The 25,886-nt window shown below is 40.9% G+C and overlaps 1 protein-coding gene across 1 annotated transcript in view; it reads right to left on the minus strand.

Annotated features, from left to right (window-relative positions):
• MSRB3 (methionine sulfoxide reductase B3) overlaps window positions 1-25,886 on the minus strand; it is an 82,471-nt gene that overhangs the window by 17,000 nt on the left and 39,585 nt on the right. Inside the window, exon 5 of the mRNA XM_034063391.1 lies at window positions 17,974-18,002. Coding sequence (XP_033919282.1) covers window positions 17,974-18,002 — 29 coding nt within the window. The remainder of the gene's footprint in view (window positions 1-17,973; window positions 18,003-25,886) is intronic.

The following is a 25,886-nucleotide window of genomic DNA, read 5'->3' on the forward strand; positions in this document are numbered from 1 at the left end:
GTAAGTGATGACGTTTTGCATGCAGGTGGAACCAAGGACAGGTGAAGCTCTTGTGCAGGCAGGTGAGCTAACACTACAACCACTCTGTACATAATCTGGAGCTCACATGTCAAAAAGCATCACCTTTGGTTCACTGAACCCTTCAAAGAAGCACACACCAGGGCTCCAGTCTAACCTGGCTCTCACCCTCCTCAGAAAGGACTAAAATAAGGCAGGTGGAAGATACACAAAGGCATTTCTCATCAACTGCTAAATGGTGCAATATACTCATCACCTCAGCATCTCAGCTTTATAGCAATGAGTGATGGAAACCTGATGGGACAGGCTTGCAGGCTGCACTCTTGAGCCACTGGGCAAAAATATTCTTATTCTGAAGAGCATCGGGCTCTGAGCTGGCTCCTCAAATGCTATTTGGAGACCTCAAAAGAAGAATCATTTAGAAAGCAACTTCTTCAATGAGTCCAGCTAAAACTACAAAGTTCCAGTCGGACACAGGAAATTCTTAGGGGAATACAAGAATTTCATGAGTCAGAAGATAAAAATCCCTCTGAATATCTAACTAAACTGAGCTAATGAAGTAGTCACCAGGAAAGAAGTGTGATGAATCTGCATGTCAGGAAGGACAAATTTAAACAAACAGGAACCTGAACAACCTGAAGCTGTTTTCATTTTTATTCCCTCTGCTCTGCACCTTCCTTTCTTTCAAGGCCCAAACTGAGCTGATGGTTGCAGAAGCTGCCACGTGGGTCTGAGGAGACCATTTAATTTTTGATGAAGTCTCAAAGTAAAGTGATTTCCTGTCTTCCTTTTGCGAAGTTGGGAAGTTTATTTACGATTCACTATTTACTACTCACTGTTGCAGACCCTACAACTGAGTGCAACCGTGCCACTAACCACTGCAGAGGAATACAGGGAAAGTCATTGATTCAAACTTTATAACCTAAAATTTAGCTGGTTGCTAGAAGGATCAATCCTAAATGATAGCTAGACCTGTCCAGCTTCACACTGAGGTGCACGCTTAGCTTTAGACACAGGAAAGTTGTTGGAGAGGTTTCCAGAGACCCTCAAGCCCAAAAGGGCCTTGACTTTAGGTACAGAGAATTTCAAGAGCACCTGTGTGAAGCAGTATCATACAGAATGTTACCTCCTCTCTGTTATGGAGCCATGCATTGTCTAGACTCAAACCAGAAAGGTTTTGTGTATGTCCATGGTGTTGCATCCTGGATGCCTTTTGTAGGGAGTGAGGAGCTTTTTCAGTTCATCACCTTTTTATTAAAAATGCTCTCATTTAGGTAATAAATTTTAGCAGTTTGCCTAAAACTGCAAAGATTGCTACTATTCTCACAATGTTACTTCTTTACTAAAAATAAGTTTGTATTAAAGCCTTTGCATTACTTCACAGTTACTTCAAGCTTGAAGGAAGTAAACCTATAGGGAAGCCAAATTTTTTTGTTTTGATGAATTTTGTGATTTCAAACACCCTCATTCCAGAATGGGAAAACAGAAAAAGGAAAATTCTCTTTAGACAAGCTTCCCAAAACTAGTCTTCAGTTAAGTGTTTGCGTATATGAGAACAAAAATACTTTATTCTAATTTTGATCTTCCCCTTAATTTTATATTTCATCCTAAACATTTCAGATAAAAAGTTGTGCTAAAATAATTTTGAGATGAAAAATGAAACCTTCATCCCCAGAAGGCAAGCAACTGGTGTCTCAGCTTCCATGGTCTGCTGTGCTGTGGTAGACACAGGCTGAACTGATTGCAAATTACTTTTATATAAATTTAGGATACTGCTTAGTTTCCTATCTGCACTGCCTGTCTGGATCCTCCTATTTAGGGTTGATTCTGAGCTCCACTTAAAATACTAATTGTTTATATTAAACAGACAAGAGAATGTGTGATGTATTTTAACTGTCAAAAGTGTTGTGAACAGCAGCAGCTGGAAGAGGAATGTTTAATTCAGTCCATTACCCCCAAGCCTTTTAGAATCCTGTATCAGCAGCTAAATCTTCCTCTTGTAGGCAAGAAAAACAGGGTATGAAGGGGGAGCACTGCAAAGCTTCTTCTATGGGGAAAAAAAAGAAGGGTACTCAAAAGCCATAGCATTGTTATTATTAGGTCAAAATAGAGCATCACTAAATCTACAACAGTGTTGATGCACCTGTGAAAGCTGTGAGGTTTTGTGTAAAATGGCTCACATTTCATGGCTCCTTTCTTGTGCTGGTTTATTCACACTTAGCTGATGCCAGAGACATGATGCAGGTAGAGATGGGAGAGATCATCTGAACCAATCACTATATGATATCCCTAAGAAAAAAGGAATCTTGCTACTATCAGTTATTGTAATACTCTTAAAAGTCTGGACAACTGGTCAGTGGCTTGTGTGGAGCTGTGAGCAAGGATAAGTTTCCTACCCTACGCCATTTATTCACACAGGGCATCTCAGACACATGCTCAGGACAGCTCTTCCATGACAATTGTTGCAGCAATTGTGCTGGGATCAGCAGGGCTCAAAACAAGAGTAACAGTTGCTGCTTAAGAGAGATTAATAAAGGCCTTGCTAAGTAATAGGATCAAGTTGTTTTCAACATTATAAAACCTTCAAATTTTCAAAAGCAGAAAAAAATCCCAACCACAATCATACTATTTTACATATTTCCTTCTAAGTAAAGCAGCAAATTAGCTGCACACAAATGATTCTTCTAATGTCAAGGGGAAGAAGGTTCTGAAACATGAAACAAAGAGGTACATGAGTTTGTGCAAAGCACTGTAGCACAGGTTTTCCTTGGGAGGCCTGACTTCTGCCATGTGTTTTGAGGTCCTTTGTTTTAAATCCACATTTACAGAACAGATTTGACATGCTTAGAAAAGGAACACCACTTTTGTTCATCCCATCAGTCTTTCACTTGTCCAGTTGCCACTGCTGTACTAGTAGGAAAAATAGACCTAACGAGGTGTAAAATAATGCTCTGCATGCAAAGACAGTGCTGTACTACCTCATTTCACTCTAATATTTACTTCAAAAGTAAACTCTGCTGAAACCTTGCATAAATACTGCCGAATGAGCTTGCAAGGTATTCTGAACTTACTGAAGCAAAGTCGCTTCACACCTCATACACCCAGCTGCTTATTTGGTTCCTTATTGCCAAAACTTCTGCCAACACAGCTCTGGGATGAAGCAAGTGGGGAGACAGAGATAGGTCAGGCTTGACTGGAAAACGAACTGTTAACAAAACAGAAGTTAGCCAGCAGAAGCAGTCCACACCAACTGACAGTAAGCAAGAATAGCTCATACAGAGGTTTTGTTTAGGTTTGAAAGACAAGTTTGTGGTTCACTCTAAAAGGAAAGTCTTAGGGACTTTCACCAGAGAAGGGAAAATACAGAATCTTGACAAGGGCTCAGTAGGGAATTGTCCATTAAGACAGGGTTTTGAACAAAAGAAACACGAAATGTTTACTTGCTGAAAGCAAATGTTTTCACAGGGATGTCTCCTTTTTGCCAAAGACCCTCTCCACCCAGAACAGCCAGTAACCTGCTGGTCAGGAGGTCCCATAGGAGATACATGGAAGGCTTCTGTTCTAACCAACTTCTATTTTGTATGCAAAGTGGAGAAGCTTCAGCAAGGCAGACTTAGGGGAAAGTGTCGTATGATGGCTGAAGCAATCCATCAGCTTTCTGCCTTTCTATTGCCCCCACTCTCAGTTCTCTTGGTCCTGCTGTTTCCACACCATTCACCTGCTCTGGTGCTTATCTGTCTGTGGGGAAAAAGTTCAATTCACTAAACCAGCACAAAATTACTCAGCTTTTTTTCTGGTCTAGGAAGCTGAGTTGGTCAACTGGGGGGTTCAGCAACCACTGACGGCAACACATGGCACAAGGTGAAAATACAGAGCAAGGAGTATAAGAATGACTTACTGTGATATCCCTGATTGATGGAAACGTTACTATTAGAGTAAGAGTACTCTGAACTCAGCACTGATTTTACATCTTTGCAGTAATATCACAGAAACATGATTATAAGCTGACCACAAGAACAACAGATTTGACTAAAAGGCTGCTTGAGGTCAATGCCTTTATAATTCAAATAAGCCTGTAATCCCTCTAGCTAAAAGATCCCCTCTGTCTCAACATTACAAAAGGCAAAGTATGTGAATTTAGAGCTTTAAATAAATTACCTGGGTTATTATCTAGGCTAAATCTTTTCTCAGAGAGCAGGTACCAGAGGATGCGCTCCCCAGGAAAGGGTCCGAAACTGTACTTTTCATTCTCTAAGCACTCTGTGAGCACTTAAAAACAGGATCACTCAGGAAAAACTACAGTATGTCACTTCCCAACCCTATCTTGGATGTACCAAAATCCAACCTTTGACACCAAGCTACCCCAGTACTGATCCAACCCTATTCAACAAACTCAGACCTTTTTTTAAATGCTGCATAACTCCCCACAAGTACAATGTCTGTTTACTTAAGTTCTGAGTGGGCAAAGCGGATTTAGCAGCATTGCAACAATGGAAGTTGCAGGGATGGGGAAGGAGTGAAATGCCAGAGGTTGCTGGGTTTTCCCTCTCCACTCTTTACATGTTCATCAGATAGCAACCGAATTAACACACATTCTGGCCGTGGAGTGCTCTTAGCCTTACCAGAAAAGGTCTGCTTTGGTTGCCTGAAAGGGGCTGTTCAAAGCTCAGACCTGCACTGAAATTAAATGGCATCTAGCACCTTGAATGGTTTGCAGTCAGCCCCAAAAAACATGGCTCACTCCCTGACTTCTTCCCAGCTCCCCAGGAAGCTGAGGCATACCCATGGTTTTAAATGCGCATGCTGTAATTGTATCACTCCAGGTGTTCTCAGAAGGATTCCTTCCTATAAAACAACTGAAGAGGTAAAACACAGTCCAAATCTCTGCAGGAAAAGAACAGAGCCAACAGCACAATCAGTTTCTGAAAAATGACTTGATTCCCATGCCACAAGAAACAGCTCATAAAGCATCTCACGGAAACCCCAAACAAGCCTTGCAGCTTCTGGCTTTAGAGCAAGAACTAGAGGACCTAAGGACCTCTGACCCACATCCAAAATGAACCTTAAAAATGTACTCCCCTCCCATGCACACAGCTTAATAACCCATGGATTTTCAGTACAGGCCATATCCGAACATCAGCTTCAGAACCTCACCTTCAACTTGATTAAAACAGTTGTACATTCTGATATGAAACACAATAGTGTTTCATTTGCACGAGGCACTATCCCATTGATTTGATGTATTTTTGAGGGGGACGAGGAGTGGGGAGGAAGAACTCGTGCTCTGTTATATTCAAAGCAAATTTAATAGCAAAACTTTCCATGTTCAACCTCTATACTTTCCAGCGTGTGTCCAGCATTGGTATCATTAGAGGTAATAGTTGTTTCATGCTGCTACTCCGAGTAACACGGTTTTTAATCTACACCCTAAGAAATGTTAAACCTAAAAGACTTGCAAAACTCTGAATCGTTTTCTAGAAAGACCTGAAACAAAGTGATCACCCCTTGGAGAGCTGCGTATGCAATGACTGATCATCTCTATTGTTGGCATTCCCAGGGGTCACAGAGGGTTTCAGCTGCATTGTACCAGGCCAGCACTGAAAAGAAAGGCTGTCACAGCCGGCTGATTGTGCAATCTAGGAACCAACTTGTGGGTGCCAGTAATTAAGCATCCAATTAAATGGGGCCTGAGTTCTGAGTGGATGGCAGGTTTGGGAATTTGGTTTTAGTTCCTTTCTAAATAAAACAACTGCCTTAAAACACAGTCTGGTGAGAACTAGCAAACTTCTCCAAAATTTCTTACATTTTGTAAAATATTTTTACTGGAAAAATGGGACAAAATTCATATAGATCAGCTGTTTTCTACCCTTCATTTTGCAAGTATATAGTTCAAGCCTTTGTGTGAAATGTTTCCTTTCCAATATCAATTTATGTTAAAAAATGAGGAGTATAAGTCCTGCCCCAGTTCAATACATAGAAGAAACCAACTTAAAGCAAACTTTCCTGGACTCACAAGTTCCCAACCTTATTTCCACATACAGGTTTGGTCCCCAAATAAAAAAATCCTACTTTTCTCACAGTTCTAGCTGTGGTTACCTCAGCCTCTGGGACTAACTTTAACTTCCTCTTTGTGAATATTTTACCTCTTTCAATATACAAAAGCTGTACATCCATCCAAATATGTAAATTGGGTGAACAGGGCAAACAGTAATTTTGTTTGCAGTTTTGTACTAGTCTAGCTTTCTGCTATCCCTGTTTTATCCATGTTTAACGATCTACTTTCCTATGTCCATCCAATGAGACCATTTTTCTTCTGGTCTTAGATCATTCAAACATTTGCATGGGCTTCAGTAAGTATCAGTTTGTTTCCTCAGAGCGCAGCATTCTTCACTCTTGCTTTCAATGCTTTTAAATACCTGCCATCACTGCTGTAGCTCTCTAATTCCCCATCATTCCTTAATTTTAAAACAGACTTGCACAAATGAACAATGATGTTGAACTAATGAGATACGGGTGGGAAGTTTCTGTAAATATAGCCGGAATTAAAGGCAGAATGTCTGCATAACTTAGATAATGTTATTCTTTAGATTGCCCTGAAGATGACACTGAATGACCTTCATTTATTAATCTTTATGAATCTGAAGAACGCTCTGGCTTATTCTCTCAGCGTCTTTAGCAGAACACCTTTATGCTTTTAAATATGAAGTAACACACTCCTATCCAAATGCTAAAGCAGAACTGCAGGTTGTAATACATTTGACTATTTAGGCATTTTAATCATCTGTTACTGTCCACCTCCATCTGTGCAAGGTTTAAGCCTGGCACTCGACAATACTGTTTACGAAATGTCAAAAAATACGCCAGAACTATTGGCAGAGGAACGAAATAAATATACTGTTACTGCTCATACAAATGATGAGAAGCTAATTAAAGCTCAGTCATTTGTGGATAAGTAAAAACATTCTCAGAGGCAAAGTGCCAGTGAAAATCTCATGAGTTTCAGCTTCTGAAGATTCCAAATAAACCCCTTCGCTGTGGGAAGGAGGGTGAGGAGGGAGGGATGGACAGAGTCTCTTACTTGACCTGATGAAGATCTTCAGAAGGTCTATGTCCTCGTTCCTGCCCAGATACAATCAGGTTGCCCTGCCATTCTGGGTGCCATACTAGCAGCCACCTGATCAGATTACATAGGGAAGCAGTTCTTTACTTGTAGAAATACTTTCAGTCCTTGTAACTCAATTCACTATCATCTGGCTTAAGACCTGATTGTGCTGTCCTTACTCACATAAAACTCGGTGCAAACTGTGTCTGACTTAAACTGGTAGCATTAGACCTCATTGGTGTTTTGACTTAGGACTTAATCCTAAGCAGATGCGTGTTCACATGTACAGTGGCAGTGGCAGTGGTATGACACAAACTTGTCTACCGTTACATCTTAAAGGCTGCAGCTGCCACTAAATTAAGTCAACAAAAGACAAATTAATGTTCTTTGCTTCATACTCAGATCAACACTGTAAAGATTTTGATGGTGATCACTTAACATTCCAGTTTGATTAAAAACAGCTTGCATTTTTCCCTTTACTTTTAGTACTACAAACCCTGAAATCAGTTTTGATAAGATGTGAAATAGTAAAAGCTGACAGATCTTTCATATGGTTTCTTACTGGTCATAAATTTGCAGCACTACATCAATGAAAGAAAAACATGAAATATTTTAATCTTTATTGAATCTTCTGTCATTAATAATTATCACTTGGCTAGTTTGTACAGTCTAATGGCATGAAACATGATTGTTTTCAAATAGCAGATTTCCTCCAGTTTCAACTAATACTGTCTGATATCATTCTCATCACCTTGTAGAAGAAAGATGTTGGGGTTGTTTTTTTTTCTCTTTGACAAATCCAGAGGGAAGAAACAAAAGCAGACTGTGCTTTCTTACCCAAATTCACTTAAAACCATGCTAATCCAAACAGAAGAGGTGCAATTTTGGACAATATGCACTCAGCCACAGAAGACACTGTGCTTAATGAGACATTGCCTAAAACTAGACCAGGAAATGCACTTTATTGTAGTGAGAAAAAGAGTGGACACATTGACCATAACCACCCTCTCCTGTTAAATTCCTCAAGGCACACAGACAAAAAAAACCACCTCAGTGGTCCTTTTTGCCTTGTATTTGGCTGCAGACTGTCCCATAGATAAGCTGTAGAAGTCAAAGGAGCCATCCGACATGTAGGGTATGAGGGCTGAGACAGAATACCCACTGAATGCCATGGTCTTGCCCTCTCCTCTGACCCAGGAGCTGATGAGGCTAGCAGTGTGGTGCTTATCCCAATGGTTTTACACTGCTCTACATTTCCTCTGGGCTCAGTTCAGGTCAGAGCAGTGCCAAGCACCTCCAGATTGTCAAAACTGAAATGATGCTATTGCTGTCTTAAGCTGCTGCTGTCCTTACTGAAGCTTTTCCTAAACAGTTGGGAGTTGGGTTGGGTTAGGTTAGTTTAGCTTAGCTTAGGTTTGATTTGGTTTTAGTGTGAAACTAGAAAGCCAACAATGAAGCAGTTGCTAGACTCTGTGGGTGAAAAAGTGGCAACAGTCCTCAGCTAAGAAGCCACATTTTTCCTCACCTTTATCTGATTCAGTAGGGCACCATATATCCCTCCTCCATAAGAAGCCAAGTAGGAGCTGGATTTTAGTATCACACACAAGCCACTAATCTTGCCACCTTGTGCTCTGCTCTCTCCTCCTTTGACTTTGTCTGTTCTTAAAGGGCCAGAATAAAAAGGGCTATGAGGAACATGGGATGCCTTTTCTTAGAACATTTGATGCAGTGGTTCACCCAAAGAAGGCTCCAGAACTACTGAGTCAGCATTTTACTTCCTGGGACAGTAATAGTCACTGCCTAAATCGAGAAAGGCTCCAACCCAGCCTCCTCAGCTGCTTGGCCTCCCCTAAATCAAAGTTGAAAAGCTTTCTTTGTCAGCAGAAAAGAGAACAAGTACTTAAGATCTTGTTGTGAACTTTTCCTAAAGGGTGGGAATTGGCGAGCACACTGGCAGGGAGATAGACTGCTTAAACAGAGACTGCTTTTTAGGGAGGGAACACCAGTTTGTCTTGAGAACGCATCCGATTGTGCCAAATAGAGTATATGTTAACAAACATCTCATTGGGATCGTTTCAGTATTCACAGGGCACTGTCTTTCTGATTTCACCTCCTTTTCTCTTCAAAATTGGTATTATTTCCACCATAACAGAAAACACCATAGAACTGATCCACAACAAGCGTGAAGCACCTTCAACTCTCATGGCCTGCAGAAGAGATCAGACCGGTCAGTAGCTTGCAAGATTCAAACTGATTTCATGAACTGTCATTGACCAGAACAATTAATATCCTCCAGGTTCTACTATGTTAAGTATCATTCACATTTGCAAATACAAGTAGGTTGGGTTTTAGTTTTGGGTTTGCTTGTTTGATTTGGGTTTGTTTTTTTTTCAGAAATTAATGCATGGGTGAATGATCCTGTGATAAACAGGTAAGAACCTGCTTTCTTAGAGCCATGTCACTGATGGGAATATTAGTTTTGAAGAGCTTTTGGAAGTTTCATATTCTGTAAGTATTTTCTGTCCTATATACCTAAGCCCTCAGATCATATTTCATGTCATTTAAACTCCATTATTATTACATATTGGACTTTAACAAACAAATTCGGGTCTTAATCTATAGCTGGGGTCATGCATTCAGCTGCAGGAATCACGCTGTTCAATTAGGTGAGAGATTCTGGAGCTGGGAAGACCATTTGCAAGAACCGTGTTTCTTCTGCACAGAACTGAGATTCCCTTGACACAAATTTTGTGGTACAGGTGACAGTGTAGGCAGAGCGAAAAACTCTAATTCAGCTGAACACATTTACCACACTGCCTTTTATATTGCTTTCCAGAGACTCCTTCTAACAGAATTCCATTTGCTCAGTCTAAAAGGAGACACTTCGTAAAGGCCACCCATGATTTGATTTATGGTGGACCTAAGAGGTGATCTCAACTGAGAAAGCATTTCCACCGAACTAGGTCTTGGACATGCTCAATAGCAAGAGATGGCTCTTTCCTTGGAAAACCCTGCAGTGCAAACAAACTAAACAGACAATGGGCAGGAGGAAAAAGGCACAAGGAAAAAGTACTTTGTCCAGGGTCACAGAGCTGTCAGACATGCTGGAACAGGGTACAGAATCAGCAGATGCCCATATTTAAAATATAAAGCAGCCATCCAAATTACACCCAAAACTGCCCAGCTACCTATATACACCCACATGTATGATGGTAGCTTCTGCACCAGAATATAGTATAGACGTGAGCTATTCTTGTAGCCTGCAGAATTCCTGTTTCCTGGCACCATGCAGTGAGCTGAACTGTACCCTGGACTGCCATTCTTCAAAACCTCTGCAGTAGTCTGTACACGAGGCACAATTCTGTAACATGCCACTAATAAATGAATTATAGTTCAGTTTCCAAATTACAGAGCAAATAGGCAATTTCTCCCTCCCCATTTAATGATTTAAATGAATAGAGGACTAATAAACCAATGAAGCAATACAACTGACTTGAGCTGTACATGGTGAGGATAAGTTGCATTTGAGCTATATAACCACCTCAATGAGCTACAGCTGTAACCAGAAACCTCCCTGCTTGTCCATTCTTGTGGCTTCCCTTGCACATACTCCATTTTTGGCTAATTAAATGGGACTATGGCAAAGTTAACTATCACACTCTGTAATAGGGTTAATTTGACTATTTTTTTCATTTAAAACTAATAGAAACCCTCTTTATGAAGTTTTTAAGTGTGGGATAATTCAAGAGTATCACCAAAAATCATCTATTTTGTCCACTGAATAAGACCTCAGTGCAAGTAGCTCTTGAAAAGTAATTAGGTAGCCTTGCTCAGTAAAAAAATGCTCAATGATCAGTGGGTCTAAGGTATAATCACAGTGTTTTTGTATTTAAGAAGTCCAGCCCTCCAGACCAGTAACAATTTGCTGACTAACAACTGACTAACTCCCCACCAGACCAAGCCTATCTGAAGCAGCCATACAGACAACTGTACTTCATAATTTAACTGAGTAGCACAGTTTCCAATTCCATGTAATAAGCCCATGATTTATATATTATTTGCATCTTCTCAGACTACCTTTGCCAAATTTTTTCTTAAAGACAGACTTTTCTGGCTATTTACAATGAAATAAAAAATAGGAAAGACTGCCTTTGATACTTTGAAAGAAGGGTACAAAAATCTCCTAAATACATCTGATGAATTTGCTTACATTCATGATAATGGAAACCCTACATCTAAATATTTTCATTACAGGACCAATTTAAACACATTGCAGAATCCTTCTCAGCAAGATCTCCAGAGCCAGGCAAGAAAGAAGCAGCAATGACTGTTGAAGTGTGTGTAAGACAGAAATAGAAAATTCCTTTTGTCTTTGCTGGTATTACATTCCTGGCTCCATGAGCAAGGCCCTTTAACACACAGTTCTTGCCACAAGCTGGCAGGATGACAGTGAGTTTATGTGCTAGCTCTAGCTCATGGGAGCAGAGCATCTTTAAGTAGTTGCCCTATTAACAGGAACACAAACAGGAATTCTTGCAGGGAGGAATATATTATCCCCAGCACCCTGCAAATACCAGGTACACAAATTCTTCACTCAGGAGGATTTAAGGCTGTTCTCAGGCTGATCAAGGCTGCTGGCCTCCATTGGTAGATTCATGGATCTAGCTTACGGAAGTGAACAGGCTGCCTCTTAAAATACTCTGACAACTGAGAAGAACCGTGTCAATGATGGCAAGGAATAGCCCAGCTCAGATACAAATCAGACAAACAGAGAAAGTGGGAGGAAAAGACATCTGCAACTGCAAAGCCAGTATTAGAATTCAGAAAGTTACACATCTGGAGTCCTTTGGCAGCTCACTGCCTTCTTTAAAAATCCTTGATGAGCAAGCTTGCCTGCATGCTTACAACATTTTTAATCAGCCCTCCACAAATTAAAACCTTGTTCTATATGCTGAAGTAATTTGACCAACTTTTGCCATCTTCCCAAGAGGTACAAGAACAGGATAGCGATTGGTTACTGAAGATCAGTGCTGTTACATGCATGTACCTCACTGGGCTTTACCAGTGAGATGTCCCAGCCATCTGTACTCCAAGCCACATTGCAGTATGACCCTCAAAACATTCAACAGATGGTTCAGCTTCCACCTAAATCTAAATGCTCACCTCACTGCTGAACAAATATAACAGATCATGCTCTCCAGCCACTGCATCCCTAGTGATCTGCTTGTGGAGCTGTTAATCCCAAAACCAAAACAGCACTAACAGGCAACGACAATTAAGATGATTATCTTACTCAAGCTGCTGTTCTGCTCATGTAGTTGCTGTCTCTGTACCAGCTCATGCACTCTTTCCAAAACTGATGCACTGATAGTGGCCAGAGAGAAGGGAATAATTCCTCACAGCTGAAAGAGACTCTGGAGAGGCTGTTTGCCTCATCCAAAGAGCTCTGGAGCATCCCTGTTCTTCAGTGTCTCAGGTAATTTTGCCACTTTACCCTCTTAGAGACTCTACAGGTAATCTTTTTATGGTTTTTAATCAAATACTCTGGTTGTAGAGTGACTGATGAACTTGTCAATATGATTTTTTATGAACACCAAAAGTCTCTTCCCTATTCCTCAGACTTGCTAAGAAGAAATTCAGAACCTCTCCATCAACAACCTGGGTGAGGAAGCTGACATCAATAAAATTTAGGAATTAATTCATTAATCTGTATTTGGATCTATGATCCAATCAATCAGTGGATGATATTACTGAGGATCCTGCTGCTTCCAAGACCTAAGTTTCAGGCAAGTTAAGTTTCTGTTGGGTTTCCCTAGTAGCGAGGATCAGTAAGAGATGCTCACTTTCAAGATGCCTTTTGGTTTTCATTTCTCTCTTACTTGGGCAAAGAGTTCCTTATGCTCTTAGCAGTTGTACTGATGACTTTCATACAATGGGACTGATGACAGGCTAGAGGAAATCAGGGCTGATAGCAAGAGTTTGGAAAGCCTATTGCTGAACATCTGGAAGTGTAGCCAGGAGGAATTTATGGGAGGAAAACATCTGACCACCCCCAACCTTCAACTATTCTCTAGCACCTGTGCTGAATCATGCAGCCTAGCAAGTTAGACATCATAGAGGCCACATTAAGGGAATGATACCAGAAATACAAGAGGTGAGAAAGGCATGGATGGAAATTTTGATGGGGATAAAGGGGTGACAGCACTGTGCTGTGCTGAAGACATAGGGATACACTCATTCTGATGGAAAAAGCGATGTGCAGAGAGGAGAAATGAGCTGCGGAGTCTCTGGCTGACACTGAGTCCAGACAAGGCAGGCAAAGAAAATTCCAGGAACTGTTGGGGGCTCCTTGACTTGCTTTGTATTTGACTGCTGGAGCAGCAGGAATCCAACAAAAGCTCGTGTGTAGCTGTCCCTCAGGACAGCCTCTAGCTTCACGGGCAGCTATTATAGCTTAATTTCTGCTACTAATTGGAACGTTTCCAAAGTATTGACACAAATAGCGATATAAAATCACATAGGTGATCTCTACATCTCATATGATCTGTGTAGAAGCAGGGAGACAGAAGGGTGGTTGGAGATGCACCTCTCTTTCTGACAGAAGCAGGAAACTGGCACAGTGAGTGATGAAGAACCCAGCTGAAGGCACTGTGCACCCCTGGGCACTCCTCTCTCTTCTGCCAGTGCACATAGCTGCAGTTCAGTGCTTCCCTGACTGTCACTGCATTGAACTCCCTGACTTCCTGGATTAACAGAGGTCAGCAACAGCTTCTGAGACCTACAAATTCTTCCTGTTGCAGAACAGCACCATGAAGACATATTTAACTCTAAATTTGAAAACATAAATCTTTCATTAGCTTATTACTCCAATAGAATTCTTACATTATTAAATTCTAAGCTTTCCCAACCAAATACACAGCACAATAAGCATTTTAGACACTACCAAAATACTAATAATTAAACCAAAACACTTTCAGCTGTGGTTTTTGTGGCTTGCTTTGTTCCTAATAAATTTTGAGGGGGAAAAAAAAATCCTACAGCCTTTTTTTGCTTTCAAGTACTTTTTTAGGGGAAAAAAATCTATTTTCAGTACCAGTGAAATTCATCATATTATGACAGGAAAGCAAAATTGTTTCGTTTCATAAGATCTTCTAACAGCATGAAACTAACCCCACGGTCTCTGAGACTGAAATTCTGCCAGCTGTAGACTTATGAAGAATCAGTAGAGAAAAAGAAGTTTCTCAGATGTTCGTCATGATATGAAGAATGTGTGTCCCCTACAGATGTTATAGCTATTTATATGATAAATCCCAATCATCACTATAGGAATTTTACAGCCTTCTTTTAAGTTAATGCTCAAATTCAAATTAATCTTCTTTTGACAATGTTTGCCTAATATTTCACTGTTGAACAACCTTTCCAGGGTTACACTTACAGTGAGCCTACTGGGCACTTTTAAAGCTGTATTCCTGCCTTTGTACTTGCTTCAGAAAGACTTCTTTTAATTCTTCACAAATATTTCTAGGGAAGACAAGTACAAGAAGCATTGATAAATACTTAACAAGGGCACATTGACACTTGCAGGTTAACTGGAATTAACATTAGGGCTCATTTAGAGCATGCGACAGGTTGTATAACAGCTCCCTGGAAGAAAATATTCATTCTAGAATAAAATTACCTCATTCTTACATTCAGCACTTGAACTGTTTTGAGTAACATGAGATAAAGAACAAAGCATGTTTGTTCCAGTTTGCAGGATTGTTGGTTTACTCAGGAATCACAGTCTGGGGTGAAAATGGAATGAGGATATGAAAATACCTTAAGGTGTCTCCAAGGAACTAAAGGTTGCAGAAATACAGTCATTGGTGTCAAATGGCAGCAGTCCTTTTAAAACCAATGCTACATTTACACACTTCAAAGGCCCGTGTTTTGCAGAACACGGTGTTACATAGGGCACTGCACCCTCTATGCCAGAGAAAGAGTTTTTTATGAGGATGCCTCTCTGTTATCACCAGCACATTGCTCTGCTCCTCCTGTTCACTGCGTGACAGCAGGAGGCCTGGTCTTGGTTTTGGAAATCAATGGCAAACTCTTTGGTGGGGAAACAAAAGCAGCAATGTTGCATTTGGATGATACCTGTTGGCTTGATCACACTATCTCCACTTCTCTGCTCTCACATACTGAGAACAAAAGATACACTCTAAATATTTGCACTATCTCTCAAGAAAAGCTTTTGGTGGAAGAACTGAGTACTGTCTCTGTAACATGCTGGCCATGAAATGCACTTTGAGATTATGAAGTTTCTTTGATTTCCTTTCTCTTAAGATGTCATTTTAACTGTGTGCTTAATCTGGTTTTTGTGCTAACTTTTAACATCTGTCCTTGGTTGTTAACTGAAAGCTGTGCTGAAAGAGGCACCACTGATGAGACCGAGGTGTTAAACCTCAGTAATTCTGCATTCCAAGTACAGCATTTGGGACCAGGAGCCCAGGCTGGTCTAGCCAGTCACATCCATTGGCAATCTACAGTGGATCACCAGTGAGGAGCCTTAAAACACCTTGGGGGTGGCCAGGGTCCCAAGTCAGGAAAGCCTGAAATTGCTCCAACCAAAGACTTCCCCAGGGATTTAGGAAAAAGGAATCACATGCAGAAGACAAAAGTGAGGCTGTGCAGAAAAAGGAGGAATAAATCTAAGAAATTCCTTAGTCCCAGACCTTCTATACTGTATTCTTAATGGTATACAAAGTACCTTGACATTCACGGTACCTGTTGAGGCTGACACTCAGCAAAATAACATCAGTCACCTGCTATAGAGAATTCTGGTGTGCATCCAGAAAATATTTATGTGCACAAAAAAACAAAGGTGGAGATAGGGAAGACTCATGGTCTTTAACTGCTCATTTACATTTATATATTTATTGTGTGGTCTCCTGTAAATGGTCTTTACTTCCAAATCCTTTTGCAACCTCTGTGCTCTCCGTGCTTTTGGGGAGACAAAACTGCACTAGGCATTCACAAGGCCAGAACCGTGTAAGAACAGTGCCTAAGGAATGTCTTCAGAAGAGGAGGGTAGGGGGAACAACCCTAGTCCTCTAGTCTTTGGGCAGCCAGTGCTGCTGTGTGAGAAATAAGTGACAAACTGTGCCCAGAATATGGACCCAAGCTCAAAGAAGGAAGCCTGTAGGGCCCACAGAGATGAAGAGGAGACATTTGAAAGCTCATACTCACCCTAGAGTCCAGTCACAGATGCCCTATGACACCTACTGAGCAGGCATTCACCACAGCTGTTATAATACCAAACCTTTATCCCTGCTCTGTGCTCCCTCAGAAATACCATACCCCTTCCCTCACTGCCAAGGGGAGCAGCATGCGGAACTGGACACCCAACAGGAGAGCTGACTCAAAAGAGGAAGCTCTCTACAGAAAACTGACTGTAGCGTAATCCACCGAGCAAAGTGAAGTTTTGCAGCAAGCATGTACTGCTCAACAGCAAAGTGAGATGTTTGACACCAGTCCTCACCCTAGTTTTGGTAACATTACTAAAAGAAAGGGGGTGATGGCAGACAGTGTGTACAGTTACTCCCCCTCCCCGCCATGTAAAACTGTTTTATCAAGATCCAAGAAGCAATCTTATCACAGAATTCATTCAAGCAATATTTAAAGCAAGTAACCTCAAACTCACAGACTAAAATCATAATAGAAGCAAGATGACTCAAGTATACAAGATGTAGGAATTGGCTACATAAATGCTTCCTGCTGTAGATTTCACTCCCATATAATTCCAAAGATAAAATCTAATGTGGAAAGAAAAAGCAATGTAATACCTCACATTTCAAACCTAAATCATGTTGTAACTGGGACAAAAGGAAACATGCTATTTCATGAACACTGATTAATATATATTGTAAAATTCGTATCATTATAAGCAATTACAATCACTGCATAAAGCAAACCATATAGAAGATAACACCAGCCTAAACCCAAAATTGCCATAATAGTATCAAGTTTTCTGCTTAAACCAGTCATTTTCATCTTAACAAAAAATGTATTTTGAATTACCTTTTCAGGCAATGGACATTTCAGCTCGTTTCAGGACAACAGCCTATTCTTAATTTACTATTGTTTAAGTTCAAGGAACACCCAGGAATGGTTAACTGAATAAATAACAGTCTGGTATTAGGATCTCTGGTTTTTCCCCAACCATCCCCCTGTTTACTGTCCTGTGTTTTTTGTCTTGCTAGATGCACATTAACCTGTTAGACTGACCTTCACCTCCCTCCCAATCCCTACAACACATTACAATTCTTTAAAAAGACAACTTGAGAGAGACTGCCTTTTGGTAAACCTCCTACAGCGAGCTCTACAGACTGCTCTGGCATGCGTTGTGTACATGCATCTGTCATGAAAATTTGATGACAAATCATCTGTTTCCTGACAGATAGGCTGCCCTGACTTCAAATTCCCATGAAAAGTCTTTGTCCACCAGGAAGAAAAACATTCTCCCTTAAAGCAGTGATCATTCTCAAGCTTGACTTCCATCCTCCATTTGCTTTAGTCTGTATTATCATTTATTTGTGTTATAATTTTTCTGGATCAATTAAAGGCTGTCGCAAGATACATCTTCCTGATCATCTTTTGGGAAAATGTAAAGAGAGGGGAACTAATGAAAGGAATGAAAGCAAATGTTTCACAGCAATAAATGCTGTTTCCAGAGGGTGAGAAATGAAGATCCTTTTTAAGACTGACCTACCCCAGTTTGTTTAAAACTAAACTGAACTTGAACTGATAAACTACTCTTTTGAGATTAACCTGAATAGTGTACATTCAGCAAAACACTGTAAATTTAAACATACCTGAGTTGGAGTCAAACTTTGTTTCTGACCTGCAAAAGAAAATAAAAAGATCGTAAGTTACAAGAACTGCTTTATGCCATAAAAGCCATTTATCAGACTGATCCCCCCAGCAAATATCATCTTTAACAAGACTGCCTACTTCTGTATGTTAATATTCAATGCATTTATGGGCATTTGAACCCAAATAGTAACTATTATCTTTAATATCTGGGTTTTTTTATAGTGTCAAGTTAAAAAGAAGATATTTTAAAAGACAAATAACAAAATGAATGCAGAAAATAGAATATAAATTCAAACCAGGATTTAAGTGTATGCTATGAATCATGGCACACAGTTGTTCCTATGAAATAAATATTGTTTTCATTCATTTTCATTTTTGAAAAGTCATTAAGAGGATTTAATTTATTCATGAATGTTTCCAATCTATTTTTGAAGCAGATACCGTTTCATTAATGTCATATGTATTGTATCCAATGATCTGCACTTAATTGTACAACATCCTAGGAGGGTTTTGTTTGTGTGTGTCTTCAATTTACTCACTCTGCACATAGGAATAAGTGGTTTGATTTTCTTAAAAGTGGAAAGCGGGGGGTGGGAGAGAGGGAGAGAGGAAGGGAGCCAGACCTAAGTTTTAACTTGTTTTAAAAGTCTTTGTAAAAAGACAATGATGTGTGCATTATGCACCATTAGCTTTGGCTGTGCACTGCAGATTTTTCCCTCTCTAACAAGCACTGTTTTCTTCTAAGGGCTTAGCACTTAGCAAATGAACCCTATAACCTGTATATTTAATAAAAGGAAGAAAAAATTAGCCCTTGTGGGAACATCATGTTTCAGATATAGGTTAATAATACTTGTAAATGTAGAAGCCTTTGAAGATCTCAGTTCAACTGTGGGAAAACTTAAGTTGGGTAATTACTCTCAAGATGCTGCTGATGTGCTGTCAAGCAGAATTAACCCTATGACTAGGCCTATCTACACAATCTGCTATAGGACAGCATTGTCTGTATCGGGCTCTCAAACCAATTAACAGGCATGTTCCAATCAGATTTATATCGCCCACTAACAATCAGTTGTACACATGGTCATGGCTGTCACAGCAGGACGCGAGGTGCGACCAGCAGGAGACCTGTTAAAGGATGTTACGTCGGCAGCAAAATGCATTTCCCCACAGATTCCAAGGAGGAAGTACAATGTTGGATCCTTTTACACTGCATCAAGCAGGGGATGTTTCGGAGGGAGTTACAGTCCTTTTTGCAAAAATAAATGACCGAAGCTCAAGAACTAACTGCAGGTTTATTTCTTCTTTTATTTTATAAGCTTGTACGTGCAGGTATGTGTAGATATATTTTATATGTACTCCACATATTTTATATAATTGGCATTGTAATTCTGTACCAAAGATCTATGATATAGCCAATAAATATCAAAGCAATCATGGCTTAAAAAATGAACACATTCACACTATTAGTTACAGATAAAGCCAACAGAAAGGAAACAACTCCCTTCTTCTTTCCTGCTCATTCTCCACTTTCTCCCAGTGCTCATGGCCCTTTATGTCTTAAATGTAACTCTCAAGTGGCAAAGAGATGGAAGGGAAAAACATAACTTATGTTCTTAATTGGTACTAATAAAGTACCACCAAAAGCACTGAACAAAGCATGCTGCAGATGTGCCTTCACGAATATCACCACCAGTAACTGCCATGAGCAGTGTATTTCATTTGGTATTTATGACCAGCAGGATAAAGTCCCCACCTTACCAAAACTGTGTGCTGGTAACTGGGAGGAATTCCACTGAGTTCCAGGTAAAACTCAGCATTGTATTTGTAATATTCTCCTCAAGCTGAAGTCTATAGGACTGTCTTGACTATTCTCTCATGCTCATCACTGTATCAGCAGCATCTCATGACCTACATGGTCAGAGCCAACATATGAATCTTACCCTCAGTGTCTGTTTATCTCCACAATCAACTTCTCGCTGCTTAAATTCCTTATACTTGGTGTAAGTTGGACAAAGACTCTGGTCCTCAGCCTGCATGGCTTGACATGGCCATACACACAGCAACCTGCAGCTTCAAGAAGCTGGCCCAGAGGCCAACACTGCAGTGAGTACATGAGGAGGAGGGTCACCAGGGTCACTGGGCACTGTAATGAGTACCAAAGCTCCAAACAGTCATAAATTGCTGGACACAAATCAGAAAGCTGATATGGGGTGATAAATGAATAGAACCTTGTCTAGCAACAGAGGAATAGCTATGAAAGCAAACACAACATGGGAGGTAGCACTAGAAGCCATCAAGAGGGGAGGGTCACCTACTTTATGGTCACCATGTCACCTTGGGAAAACAATGCAAAACTTAGGGCACAGCATTACAGAGATTGTCAGAGATCTTAGAAGGGCACAGGAAAAAGGGAGGAAAATAATGATGTGTCTTTGGCGCTGCAAATAAGCAATAAGTAGAAGATGTGAGAGAAGTACTCTGCGAGAACACAGTCACCTTGAGCACTTGAAGGAATAACAAAATTTTCAGCAATTTCAGTCAACCAGGATTTTTCCCTTAGATCTACCAGTATCTGCATATTTTTCTTGACAGCACACGAGACAAAGGTATCAGACATTAGTTGCACATAGACGTTAAAAATATGCAACTAAAAAATGGCCAATAGGTTAAAAATAAATGCTGAAGTATATCCTAAAGGGACATTCTGCTACACACAAGAATATTCACTCTGACTCCTTTATTCTTCTAGAACTACTCTCAACTAGAAGGAAAACTTCTTTATATAGTATTTTTTATCATTGTACATACTCTGATAGTCAACCTAAGCATCCTACCAGACAACATTCACCTTACAGAGGCAGGCATTGACTGTACAGACTGACTTTTATCACACCCAGAAGGGGAAAAAAACAACCACAAGTACAGAATAGCTTTGTGCATATTTTCACTACTTTTATCATAGGAGTACTCTGAAAGTCAGGGAATCATTCATAAATATCTTTGCAAAGAAATTTATATGCATGAAGAGAGCAAGAGGGTATTTATAAAGTGCTTTCTAACTGTGATATGGCTCAAATATATGCAACACATAGCAATACAAAAGCCAAGTAGTTCAGCTACCAACACACAATATGCAAAGAAATAGTGAGCTACTGGAAAGGTTTAGCTAAGGACAAGGTGCTGCAATACTTTTAAAGATCCCAGAAATAATGAAAACAAACACAAACAATAAAACTCATTATGGTCATTTTGTCTGTACTGCAAAAAGGTGCAGGATTTCTAAGTCCAGAGGAGGCCACGAGGATGATCAGGGGACTGGAGAACCTCCTGTATGGAGACAGGATGAGAAAGTTGGGGCTGTTCAGCCTGGAGAAGAGAAGGCAGCGTGGAGACCTCATAGTATCTGAAGAGCAGCCTTCCAGTATCTGAAGGGGGGCTATAAAGATGCTGGGGAGGGACTTTTCATTAGGGACTGTAGTGATAGGACAAGGGGTAATGGGTTGAAATTTAAACAGGGGAAGTTTAAATTGGATATAAGGAAGAAATTCTTTACTGTGAGGGTGCTGAGGCACTGGAATGGGTTGCCAGGGAGGTTGTGAATGCTCTATCCCTGGCGGTGTTGAAGGCCAGGTTGGATGAAGCCTTGGGTGATATGGTTTAGTGTGAAGTGTCCCTGCCCATGGCAGGGGGGTTGGAACTGGATGATCTTAAGGTCCTTTCCAACCCTAACTATTCTATGATTCTATCTGCTCCTTCTGAAAGGCACCATAAACCAGATGCTCAGGCTGCCAAGTACTAAGAAAGAGGAACTGAGTAATGATACTTGGCATGTGTTCATAAAGTGTGGATTTTGAGCTACTGCCTTCCAAAGTATGACTGAACTGGAGTTGGACAGGGCCACGTACTATAGCATGACCAGACACACTGCAACTGAAGGTAACACACATTTGCCGTTTGCCATTAAAGCAGGCTTTTGGCAGGGAGAGGTGAACGAGGATTTACTGCAGAACCTCTACTGTTGTGTTACAACTGCCTTTTTCTTTCACTCGTCTTGATGAAGTCTTCAGTGGGTTTTGTTGAAGCCCAACACTGGGAATAGCCTTTGAAAGCCCCACAGCTCTCTCAGAAAGCACTGATGAACCCTCTGCAGTTATAAACCTTTTGTTTTAACACTGAAGGGTCATTGACTCCTCTTGGCTTTCTTACACCTTTGCATTAGCAGTTTATAACAGGCTGTTCCTTTGTAAGGTTTTGCTTCAAGTATGCTAAACACAACACTGGCAGGGGCAGACATTCAGAATACCCCTCCCCTCTAAAAAGGACTCTGAATAAAGATCTGTTACAGATGTAAAGATTATAGGTGCAGCTCTGGTACAGCTTCATTTTCAAAGAAAGAACTTCATTCCATATTGGCATGGGCAGTTTGCTGAAAACACAGGGATCTAGCAGGCTCCTGATGCAGTCCAAGCCAACTGATGTCCAGGCCCAGGTGACTGAGCAGAATAATGTCATTCCTCTCTCTTTCCTGTTTGCCTCCAATAGTACAGAAAATACCACACTGGAATACCAGTGTTCTTGGTTACATCATTGCTAGCAAGCTAAAGAAGGCCAGAACAGAAATGGCCAGCTGTAAACATGTCCCTGGACACTGTGTTGGCCTATATCATGCTCATGAGAACTAGCACTCTCCAAACAAGTCCTGGGCAAGCTGCAGGGGATGCTCATGCCAGGCACCGTTGCCTACCACAACCAGGATGAACCAGGCCACTCTGCTTCAGAGGAGAGTAATTTAGGCTAACAAACACAAGCCATGTCTTGTCACTTGCCTTAGGGTTGGAGAACAGACTTGGGTCTACTTTATTTACAGGCATGGACACAGCCCTTTTGAAAATGCGAACCATTACTTGGAAGCAGTCACTGATCTCACTCATGAGCCCAAGTTCCAAAGGACGAGGCAAGCTTCCAGAAAGAAAAACACAGCAGTATTCCAATGTAAAAATTAATCCCTGACGTAACTACCTAGGAATTTATGAGACCCGCACCATCAGGGAATTTGAGAAGCCCCCAAGCATTAAGAACCAACTAGTTCCTTGGGCAGCAGGAGGAGTAAAGCCTGGCTTGCTGCTGCATTGTGGCCACAGGACGGATCCTATAGTGTCTAAGGTGGCAAAATTACTCTCAGGTACTTCCCAGAGCTGGACATTCATAATGCGTCTCCCCCTTCCACCCTCATGTGGATTCTCTGTTATAATACAGTAATATATATATTATTTGCAATAATATTATCTGCTATAATCTAATAATATAGTTGAACTCTTGCTCAGGTCTCCCCTCAGAGAGGGATTGAATGTGCAAGAATTTCATGAAAGTCTGAAGAACTTAATATCTCTGAGGTCTAATAGCTACTCCCCTGCCAAATTTGGCTGAAATTGGCGAGTAGATTAAATTATACAGTTTTCTTAGTCGGAAAGGACTGACACACAGACAGCATGATGCTGCAAGCATCCTTAGGAGGCCTAGTTAAAGATATGCTTTTAATCTTGCTTTCCAAGATGACAGAAAAAAGACTGATTCCATGTTGATGGGTGCTGTGACAATTCTGTTTGCATACTGATGAAAAGCCAAACTCAAAAAGAGCATTTTAACATCATGTTTCTGGGTGAGTTCTGTCTCAGAATTTATTCTCATGTGAGAGTTATAAACAGGTAACTATCAAAATCTGCAGCTTCTGCAGTTTTAATCCATAACAATCCACATACACAGAGTGAAGCATAACGTAGTTAAGATCTGCTGAAAATTAGCTCTTCCAAGCAGGGTGACTGATGAACAGTCAATACAAAGCAGTGTGAACTTCAAACGGGAAATTACAGTCAGACTTAAAAGTTTACAAAGAATTCATTGAGATTTTACAGTGAAATATATCAATTAAATTCTTACTAAAACCAGTGGAGTTATCTATACATCTCTCCAGCATTATGGAAATCTTTGTATGTATTTCCTCTTATTTCGAAGAGCCCTGAACAAGGATTTGCAATTCAGCTGTGCTCAGCAATAGGTAAATCAAAGCAATTTCACAGACTTGTCTCAATGAGACCTTAAAATATTTAAAATGTTTAATTTCAAGCCCCTATTTCATTCTTTTGTTGGGTTTTTGTTCCTTTTTTTTTGTTTTTTGATTCCTAGCACATTTCTCCTAGGAAATCTACATTCATATTTGCCTTTTGGAAAGGATACTCACTGAAATGTCCTCTGCCTAGCAAAGGGATATGAGATCCCTCACATTCCTGACCTTCTTTTCACTGCCAGAGGTGTTATTATCCAGAGAGCACAACAGGGAACTGCAGGTTTAGTGTTCTTCTGGCTTGGAGCTGGCAGTCTTATTCAGTGGCCTTGGCCTGCAGTAATTCAGACTGTGCATTACTGCATTTGTGGGAGGCAACCAGCTGAGTACAATAGAGCTGATCTACTGAAGAAACAAGACCATGTGGCTCATGGGCTGAGGAGAAAAATGAGATGAAGTGGTTTTTGTTTTCCAAACTTGCTCTTGCTTTCCTAATTCTTAACACAAGAATCTTGCCAGACTTCATTGCTTATATGAGGGTAGTGAAACGAACGTTCACCACCAGCCAAGAAGCTGCCAGATGGAGGATATTAAACACTACCCATGAGTTGATTAGGAGTGCAGAATCATTTGCTACAATGACTGCAGTTCCACTACGCCATGCTTGCCAAGCATCCAGTGGAGAGAGCTTTTCCAGGAGAGCTGCCCAGCAGCTCCACCCAAGGGCAGAATTGGACCATTCTTCTTTCAAGGGGCTCCTGGGGATCAAGAGGACAAAGCTCTGTTCCAAACCACCACAGCAAATAGTAATCACTGGGTCAAGTGCCAGCTATGGCCTCATGCAACAGCTGTGATAAGCTGTGCACAACTTAGCACATTTTCAGCATCCCAGTAGGATTAGATGTGGGTTCAGCATTCAGGTACTTTCAGATGTGGAAGATGCCATGGGCTGTATACACAAAGCAACTTGATTGCAAGGACTGCAGTAAATAAGGCATTTGTACTGATGGTCACCCTTAGAGGCAGATTAAACCTCCAGACTCTAGGTAGCTCTGAGGAAGATGAACTCTGCTATCTTGATTTTTGGTGAGATGATCAGGAGGGTGCAAAAATTTCTCATCCAGCAGTGACATGCCAGACTCAAAACAATGGCTGGTTTCAACCAAACATGATGAAGCAAGAAATCGATGCTCAATGATAGAAAATTTACTAAATTTTAATACCATCAGCCTTTTCTAGGGGACAGTCACCAAAAAACGCAGGAGCTTCTGCAAGTTTTAAGATCATAGAATCATAGAATAGTTAGGGTTGGAAAGGACCTCAAGATCATCTAGTTCCAACCCCCAGGAGTTGGAGGGAAGAGGGACACCTCACACTAAACCATATCACCCAAGGCTCTGTCCAACCTGGCCTTGAACACTGCCAGGGATGGAGCATTCACAACCTCCCTGGGCAACCCATTCCAGTACCTCACCACTCTAACAGTAAAGAATTTCTTCCTTATATCCAATCTAAACTTCCCCTGTTTCAGTTGGAACCCATTACCCCTTGTTCTCTCACTGCAGTCCCTAATGAAGAGCCCCTCTCCAGCATCCTTGTAGCCCCCTTCAGACACTGGAAGCTGCTCTGAGGTCTCCATGCAGCCTTCTCTTCTCCAGGCTCAACAGCCCCAACTTTCTCAGCCTGTCTTCATACAGGAGGTGCTCCAGTCCCCTGATCATCCTCATGGCCTCCTCTGGACTTGTTCCAACAGTTCCATGTCCTTTTTATGTTGAGGACACCAGAACTGCACACAATGCTCCAAGTGAGGTCAAGCTTTTTGGAGCAACCCTAGTGAAAATCTGGGTTTGG

Source organism: Melopsittacus undulatus, chromosome 5 (assembly GCF_012275295.1).
Source record: "Melopsittacus undulatus isolate bMelUnd1 chromosome 5, bMelUnd1.mat.Z, whole genome shotgun sequence".
NCBI lineage: Eukaryota > Metazoa > Chordata > Aves > Psittaciformes > Psittaculidae > Melopsittacus > Melopsittacus undulatus.